At 34.6% G+C, this 8,896-nt stretch overlaps 2 protein-coding genes across 3 annotated transcripts; one reads left to right on the top strand and one right to left on the bottom strand.

The window, feature by feature from the left end:
- Positions 1–819: 819 nt before the first annotated feature.
- On the bottom strand, positions 820–4,522 carry LOC116004170. Its single transcript, XM_031244103.1, has 4 exons — positions 4,404–4,522; positions 4,235–4,288; positions 4,066–4,117; positions 820–1,285 (listed from the first exon to the last, which is right to left on the bottom strand). The coding sequence occupies exons 1-4, from the start codon at positions 4,484–4,486 to the stop codon at positions 1,064–1,066; spliced, it is 411 nt and encodes a 136-aa protein (XP_031099963.1). The 5' UTR covers positions 4,487–4,522; the 3' UTR covers positions 820–1,063.
- A 729-nt stretch (positions 4,523–5,251) lies between these two features.
- On the top strand, positions 5,252–8,528 carry LOC116005260 (protein PARTING DANCERS). 2 transcript variants are annotated; one of them, XM_031245522.1, is made up of 8 exons: positions 5,252–5,355; positions 6,493–6,617; positions 6,685–6,773; positions 6,845–6,940; positions 7,045–7,139; positions 7,211–7,251; positions 7,335–7,418; positions 8,036–8,528. In XM_031245522.1, the coding sequence occupies exons 1-8, from the start codon at positions 5,301–5,303 to the stop codon at positions 8,183–8,185; spliced, it is 735 nt and encodes a 244-aa protein (XP_031101382.1). In that variant the 5' UTR covers positions 5,252–5,300; the 3' UTR covers positions 8,186–8,528. The 2 variants fall into 2 exon arrangements, with proteins under 2 accessions (XP_031101382.1, XP_031101383.1); XM_031245523.1 differs by having other exon boundaries at positions 5,301–5,355; positions 6,493–6,512.
- Positions 8,529–8,896: the final 368 nt, after the last annotated feature.

Below are 8,896 nucleotides of genomic sequence, written 5' to 3' on the forward strand. Positions count from 1 at the left end.
ATTAAATTTAAAAATACTAAAAAAAAATAATTTGATTAATGAATAATAAACAACACAGGTAAAATGAGTAAAATGGTGGAATCAGATTCAAACTCAGTGGTGTCAAAAATATTAAATTTAATATTACTCTCAAATTTTCTATTTATATGTTTGCCACTATTATATTTACTTTAGCCAAGTCAAATTTAAGATTTCTCAAAGTATATACATGTATATGTAATAAACAATAAAATTTGAGTGGGTCAATTGACCCCACTCAAATGAACATAGCTTCGCCATTGGGTATAGGCGGTATAGCGTTGTTTTTGATAGAGAACGATTTATAAGTTGTAGTTGCAAAGGTCTTAACTAAGAAGTAACTTTTCTCTCAATGAAGTAGTATATGGCTTTTTTTTTTAATAACAAATTCAGTTCATGAAGTAAATTTGAGATGGAATAGAAATCTTGAAAATATATTTTTCTATATGATGGATATATTGGGTCCAACTTAAATATTCAAGCTTGATAATGGAGTGTGAGCCCAAATTGAGAATGGTGAACGATACCACATAATAGACAAGCCAAGAGTCGACCTTGAGGCCGGCCAAGGCAAGGTCAATCATGGCGCAGGTTCAACCATGACTATTTGAGTGCTTGATTTGCTCAAGGAGCACTCCGATCTCACGACCGTTACCTAGGACTCACTAAGACATTTTTGTATAAATGATTATTGAATCTTATTGAATATTCGCAATTCGCAATTCTAGCAATCCTAACAGTCTACCAAGTCTTCCAGCTACAAAACAACGCTAAATGCAGCTACAGACCTACACTCTCTTATGATGTCCTATATTGCCTGAACTAGCATGAAGTTTAACATGTTAACACCAAGATTCATTCACAAGGATATCTGTCTTTGTTTAAATAACATGTGTGTCTAACTGATAATAGTCACGGGCATACACCCAACAAAAGGAAAATAGTAAGAGGATATCCAAGCAGCTAGGAGGAAACAGCCCAGAACAGGCGAAATTGTAGCCTCCTTCATCAGCCTGTCGTGGTTAAGACTGGACACAATTAGCCGTCAAGGATTGCAAGGCGCTGTCTTGTGACTTTCTCCGTGAAGGTTGGAGGTAGTTAACTCCCATCTGAAATTTTTCTTAAACTTCATCATACTGAACTCCAGTTTCTTCGCAGAGGATGCGATTTTGTGGAGTTGATCATTGATGCTGGTCTGCAGCACTTCAGGTGAAAGCGAGTTGGGAGATTCAAGAACTTTGACAGCAGTGTTGGCGGCAGAATCAATCTATAAAAGCATATTTATACAAGGAACATGAACCAAATGTTTCCTTGGTAATAACAATCATAATAAGTGCCAATGACAACTGAGGAAACACAGGGGGTTACCCCAGCCAAAACAACAAGAGATCCACACTTGTAACCACAAGGTCACGAGTTCGAATCCTTGCGCCCCTGGTTTGAGCCGGTTAGCTATGGGGCGAGGTTTACCCACACCCAAAAGGGTTGTGGGGTTCCTCGTTAAACAAAAAACTAAGGAAACACAGATATGGCTAGAAACTGAAAATTCATTGTTACAATTGCTAAAGGTGATTGCAGTTTTAAAGGATATTAACCAATATAATTAATCGTGACTTGTGAAATGGAAAGCCACAAAAATGTTCAGAAACCTAGGCATACAACCCCACAAGGATGTCAAGCCTAACACTACAGCTTGGTTCAGGTCAGGCAGATGCTATCACAAAAATCACAGAACAGTAAAGCAATTTGAAAATAGAAATGCAAACTCCAGAGTCACCAATAGGATTCATTATCACCAATTGAAGCTTCCTTTTTTTTCATAAATCAAATTACAAGAGAAAACTTTAGTATAATAATATAAATATTAAATAGTAGTCCTTGAAATGGAAAACACATTACACATCCCTGCCTTTTAGTCCTAACATGTGAATTTAGGTATCCAAATCAGGCAGATATTTTGGGTTCCATAGAATCAAATCCTAAAATGATTTTAAAAATCCATTGAAAGTGCAAGGTTTTGAGCCACTAGCAAGTAGCAATGCATTAAGGCCTTATGGTCCTTGGAAGCAATAGTTCTTTTATCAATTTCCATACTGAGAAATATACTCTTAGCCACGAGAACCCATAATAAGATGAAGGCAACTTTGGTGGAAGTGAAATAGAGTTACCAGCCAATTCATAGAAGCCCCATAATCCCCTCCCTCCTCTCCAACACACAGAAACATGAAAAGGTAGTTGGTAGTATGTAAGGGCAGCAGCATATATCTGTGTGGATAAAGGCCAGAAGGACATTAAATTTGGACATTTGTAGAGCTAATTCTGGTTACACTGCCTAGTGACTATAGTGGTATTCCATAATTGGCACCTAACTATTAATTTGGAAAATTATCATCCTACATCTACAGGAAAGTTGACAAAATTTATCCTCCCTGGATGTATAATGATCACATGCTGGTCAGTGTGTAATTGGGTTTTTCCATAAAATTTTCATAAACAGCCCATTATGGAGTTTTTTTTTTTTTTTTTTTTTTTTTTTTTTTTTTTTAAGATCCAGGTGATCATTCACAGAACATAGATCCAAGATTTTAGTTTCATTTAGTACAAGTTGTATTTTCTTTGATCAAAACAACTAGGGAGGTCTTTTTTCTTTTCTTTTTTTTTCTTTTTTTTTTTTTTCTATACCTCTGGTGAGTTTTTGGTTCTTGATTTCCAGTGGGGTTTTTACTTGGAATCCTTTGTTTTTGACTTTTTTCACAACTTTTCTTTAACTACACATACTGGTACATTTACTTCTTGCCGTTCTTGGTCCTTTCTACTGCTTCAGCTGCAAATTCCATTTGAGAAACATGTGGTATTGGGTTTTAAAGGAAAGTTCCTTGCTAAACTTGTTTTTTCAAGCACCATAATCATTAAAAATACCCTAGATTTAGCAAGAATAAGTGGATGGAAGAATTAAAGAGGCAAAAGTTTTCCTTTCAGAATCCACTTTGGGTCAAAGTTATAAAAGTGTTCCTGAAAAACTTCCACAGATGGATGAGCCCACTTATTCCAGTTCACCTCTTTACAAGCATTTTGCTGGGACTTTGTTCTGAACTCAGATGAATAAACACAAGAAATAATCAAGCATTGTTTGACATGAAGGCATTCCAAACAAATTTAAGCAACCTTTGTGCAAGAAAAGCAAGCAAGTTTAAATTTATGTCCCAAAGTTTTCAAGAGCCACCACTTCAGTTCTTTAAAATTGGATTATCATCTCCTGTCTATTTCCTAACAGTTTGATCTGAAACTACGTTTTCAAAGTAGATTAAGTTCCTCAGAAAAAACCTGCCAAATTGCAAGCCACTCATGAAAGCTGATGAGGTCATAAGGAGACTGAGGAATATGCCTTTTGTTTTTGTTCATGTAAAATGGCAAGTAAGGTTGTATGGACACAATTAGGTCATCATATCCCTCATAGTTGGTTGCAAATATTTACAATCATTATTTATAGCCAAACTTGGCAACTAATTTACTAATCTATCTAGAATCTGCTGGAATTGGAGTTGTATTCATCTTCTAGCTCAAGTGGCATTTTGGTAATTAAACAGAACTTCTGACCACATTAACTACTCATGTACAGTTGTTTTAGGAACCGACCTTTTGCCTTCTTGCTAATTGAGATGATAGCATTGCTAATATCACCTACACTTTTTTGACAAATGTGATTAGATACACCATATGCTTATATCCATCTCTGTTACACTTTGAATTGACACCAATCTCTGTTACACTTTGAATTAACACCAAATACAGACCCCAAGCCCTCAAATTTGCACAAAATGCTCAGGAACCCTTTCCTATACTGACTTATTACTCACATATTTGTTATTAGAATAGATTTCCACAATTAAAATGAACAACATGGAGATCAAACATAATCACAAATCAGTGAATATGAACCTTAAATCCACATCAACATAGGAAAATATAATAAATACTCCGTAATAAAATAAACTAGAGGGGAAAATAACTATTTTTCTGAATAATTAGACAAAGAAAGCTATGTACCGTTTGTGAAGCCGTCTTCAACAAAGCTTTTGCTAAAGGCAAAACACAGAACCTTAAACAAAGCAAACAACAATGTTTAGAGAAACGAAAAATCTAGGAACATTTTCAGAAAAAAGTTCAGTCAAGAGAATAAAAATCCAATTCAATTTAAAATGATAAAGTAAATTACATTCCACGGCTACCCTCTAAGGCCTGTTCTGATGGATCTTTCCACTCATCAAACCTGAAAACCGCAAAGAATTGTGTATTCAAACAAAGATAAATGTTAACTGGTACAGACATAAAGATAGATACATAAACAAGGGGGAGAAGGAAGTGCGGCGGGTTAGAAAGCTTACACCCAACCATAGCGGCGGTCGAAAATGAGAGCTTTAGAGGGCCGTTTGGAGTTAAGATAGTTCACTTTCAAGCTTGAGTCCATTGCATTTTCTGTGCAGGGGACTGCGGAGACGTTCAATTTCAATCCTGGCTTATTTCAAGACTATTGTTTGTCGTTTTTTTTTTTTTTTTTTTTTTTTTTTTTAAAAAGAAAATTCAAGATTAGTACTTTACTCATAGATTTTAATCATATTTTACTGACCAAAAGATACCCTTTTAATTCCGAATCTAGAGTAAAATAGTAAATGGGTTAAAAAAAATTGCATGATTTAGTCCCTCAACTATTAAGATTTCATCACTTTGACCTTCAACTTTTAAATTTATTTAATTTTATTTTAACTATGTAGCTTTTACTTAAAATAGTTATTTGTCCAAACTAAAATAACTCTTTTTAGAACCATTTTGATTAACAATTGCATAATTAAAAATGAAATTGAGCAAATTTTGAAGTCTATATCAAAGTGGTAAAATCTTAATAGTCAATGTCAAATCATGTATTAACTCAATAGTAAATTAATACTCGTATTATTAATAGGTTTATTTTTAGGGTCAGTTTGGAAAGGAGTAAAATGATTTCCAGAAAATGAGTCGTTTTTCAGAAACTAGGTTCATTTGCCGTATTTGGATGTATTCTAAAAAATTGTCTTTATGTGTTTGGTTCATTTTCTAGAAAATAAGTAGAATTGTATAATTATATATTTTTATTATTTTATTTAAAATATTAAAAAAAATTAAAAAGAAAGAAAGGGAGAAACAATTTCAATTTTCGCGGTTCTCGAAGTCGAGTATATATAGTCGAAAAAAATGCCGGAGATCTCATCTGTTCTCTCTCACCATCACGGACTCGAAGATAACAGATGAGTGGCGGTTACAGGCAGCCATTTCCGAATCCTTCTAGCTTATCCAACTCTGGTATTGTTCCACTTCCATTTCTTCAATCCTATCGTCGTTTTGTATCTATTCTCTATTCTTCCTCATCGATTCTGATGCGTTCTGCATTTGCGTTCTGTTGCATTGAAAATCTCCATTAAATTCGATCTAATGTTGTTCAGTGTAAAAATTTGCTTCGTGATGCTGAAACTAATGTTTTTTAAAGCTGAATATGAGTGTTCTGATTTGAGATTTTGCTTTCGGATTTGTGGATACCAGCAGAATTGTTCATTTTGCAATTTGACACTTCGATGCCTTAAACCTCTAAATTGCGCTAAACTTACTAGAGAATATTTATCAGCAATAGCATTGAGTAATTTTTAGCTAGAGAAATGGTTCACAATGGGCTTGCAAATTTGATTTTGTAATTCTGTGTAAAATTTTAAGCGCTCTTCCTCAGATGTCAGAAAGGAAAATTGGATGTGTGGATAAATCGACTTGTTCCAATAAACTCATAGTTTTTCGACCAACCATAGCTTAAAAATTTTGGGGAGCTAAAGCTCGAATTTTCATTTGTGGATTTTTAAGGCATAAGTACAGTCAAAACATTGCATTTCTCTATATCAACAACACACAAGTTTGCAGCATTTTTGAATCATGAATTGTGAAGTGACATGAAATTAGCAATTTTTCAAATGTTGTGCTAGTCCATTTGGTTTCCTTTTTTCAAGAAGCTTTATTCATCATCTATTTATCATGCACTAGGAGCTAGGAGTCTAGGACACTATATTCCTAATGAACATAAATCAAATTTCTCTACCAACCGTATTCTGTAGTGATGGAATTCATTGATGCTTTCTAGTTCTGATATGATAAGTTCTATGGTTTATGTTTCCACTAGCAATGTGTACATGCGATATCAATAGTCATCTTTTAGTTGCTGATGATTTCTCACTTACAGGATAAGGTTTTCTCCTTTTTTGTATCCTAAAGTAGATTGCATCAACATAATTTTCCATTTTGAAATCTTGTTCATAAAGCTTTAAATGATATTCAACTGTTCATATATAGATCTTTTATGTCTTCAGTCACTGTTGATCAGAGTGGTGTAGTTTTGTTACATTATCTCCTCAAATTTTCTTTAAATCTAATCAATCCCTTTAATAATTCCTCATGCAGGTTGCAATGGGGTGTGTATGGTGAGTAACACTTGGAGGGATGAGCAACACCCATCTTTTATTAATTTCATCTCCAGCTTCTTACAGGAAAACTCTTTTCGTCTGAATTTTGTGCCAATAGCACCGGTAAATATCTGATTTCAGCTCACTGTCTCTGGTCCTCCATGTGCTACTAAACTATGGTTGTTAACAGGATTTTATCATTAACTGTGGTGGTTTGTCTGTGGCATTCATTTTTGTGACTAATTGGGATGGTGTGGAAACAAAATCAATATTTTGCAGGTAACTTTTGGATATTTGCTTTTCTAGTTGATCATTTGCACCTTTAGCTAATCTTGTCTTGTTGATAGCAGAGTCCAGAAACTAAAGGAACAATTTGCAAACCTGTATGTGGTTGTCACCCTCCCAACCCAGGAACAAAATGATTGTTTCATTTGCTCTTACTTCAAGTAAGTTCCTCTCTGCTTTTATTTTTAACTGCATTGTGCATAGTGTATAGTGTATTAACAAGCAGAAACTTATTTTGTGCAAAGTTTTATTATTTTTGTTGAAGGTATGGTATGGAACTTGGAAAGCCAACTTTTATTCCAGTGAAATATTTAGAGATGGGCATGGAAAAGATCGTGAAGATTGCACATGCTCGTGGGGGTAAGGCCTCATTTCTTGATGATTGATCAAAGTTTTATGCATATCTTTATAGCAACTGCTACTAATTGCAGTGTGCAAGCGGCAAGATGCAGTTGCAAAACTGAAAGCTGAGGTTAGATTTCAGACTGCTTCCTTTTTTACTGATATTGCATTCTTCATTTTATGTGAATTTAAGTTGTCCTGTTACATTGTTAGAAGGAAAAATCAGTTCAAGCAATGGATGCCTATCTCAAAGTTGTCTCGGCAATTCCTGGCATTGATAAGCATGATGCAAATTCAGTAAGAACTTCTGTTAATCATCATTTTGTGTTGAATTATTGCTGTCAATTTTCTAAGGAATTGTTACACTTTCTTTCGCAATTGAGCCACATCTAGTTTCTAAGTTCTGACATGAGTAACTGGTGTTGCCTTCATTTTGTGATCTCAGAATAAACTTGTTATGGGGATAACCCATAGCTAAGGATACAAACTTGTAACCACAAGGTCACGAGTTCGATTCTCAGCCCTCTTGGTTTGAGCCCATTAGCTATGGCAACTTAGGCTAGTTTACCTCGATCTTTTGCTGGCTAAGATCACAAGGTGCAGTTTACCCTGCACACCCTCGGGTAGTGGACCTACTCATTCCATGATAGTACATAGCTATGGGCTTACCTCGATCTTGTACTGGCTAAGATCACAAGGTGCAGTTTACCCTACACACCCTCAGGTAGTGGACCTACTCATTCCATGATAGTACGACCTATAAGCTTTAACAACAGTTTTTCCTCTCTACTTTCGTATGAGAACTTATTTTGGTTGCTCAAGCTAGAAGCCAGGAATGATATTTAATGCCTGCACTCTTATCTAACCTTTCTTTGACGAATGTAAAGTTAACTGTGTTCCTTTTTTTTTTTCAGCTCAACCAAGCCATTGGTTCAATTGAAGCAATAGCCAAAGCAACAAAGGAGTGTATTTTGAAAAACACGGACCTTTCAGCCGATAAAGCTGAGAAAATATCAATGTTTTTCAGAGACATGAAGTATTCCCTTGGTCCCAAAATCAGATAACTAATGATACCAAGTAATGTCAATGGACCCAGGACTCCATGCTTATCAGTCGATTTGGGACAAACATTTAAATGACAGGCTGGCTGACTGACTGAAGATGTATTGGAAAATAGATGAGCAAACTGCAACTATTGAATTGTAAGTAGACAAGGCACCTAAATTGTCATACCGCAGGATTCATTAAAAAAAAAAAGGCATCAATATTGACCGTGTTTCTTCAAAAGAAATTAGTAAACTGAAGATAATTCATAGCACTAGGACCTGTGGGTAGGGTCAGAAGTGAACTTGTTTCTTCCTTGTTTATTTTAGGAAATCTTCCAACCATGTGTATGCTTTTAGACCATAACTGAACTACTCTTTTTATTTTCTTTTAATAAAAATATCAATAACTTCTGTCATCACAGAATGCTTATGGCATGTGATATCGACGGCATATACCAATAAATTCTCATGTTTTTTTTTCTTTAAATTAATTATGAAATACCTTAACTTATTTTCCAAAAAAAAAAAAACCTTAACTTAAAAGATAGTAACAAACACACACAAAATCTAAATTTAATATACACCTTGACCAAGTGAGCTCCATGCTTGTGGTATTTTTGTTTGTCATTAACATTTGTGCTTTTGTTATTTTGCTATTGCAGTTGGGAGTCATAAGATAAGATGAGATTGAACAACAATATTATATTCAAATTGTATTGTATTTCTAAC

The sequence above is a fragment of the Ipomoea triloba genome, chromosome 14 (assembly GCF_003576645.1).
Source record: "Ipomoea triloba cultivar NCNSP0323 chromosome 14, ASM357664v1".
NCBI classification, from domain to species: domain Eukaryota; kingdom Viridiplantae; phylum Streptophyta; class Magnoliopsida; order Solanales; family Convolvulaceae; genus Ipomoea; species Ipomoea triloba.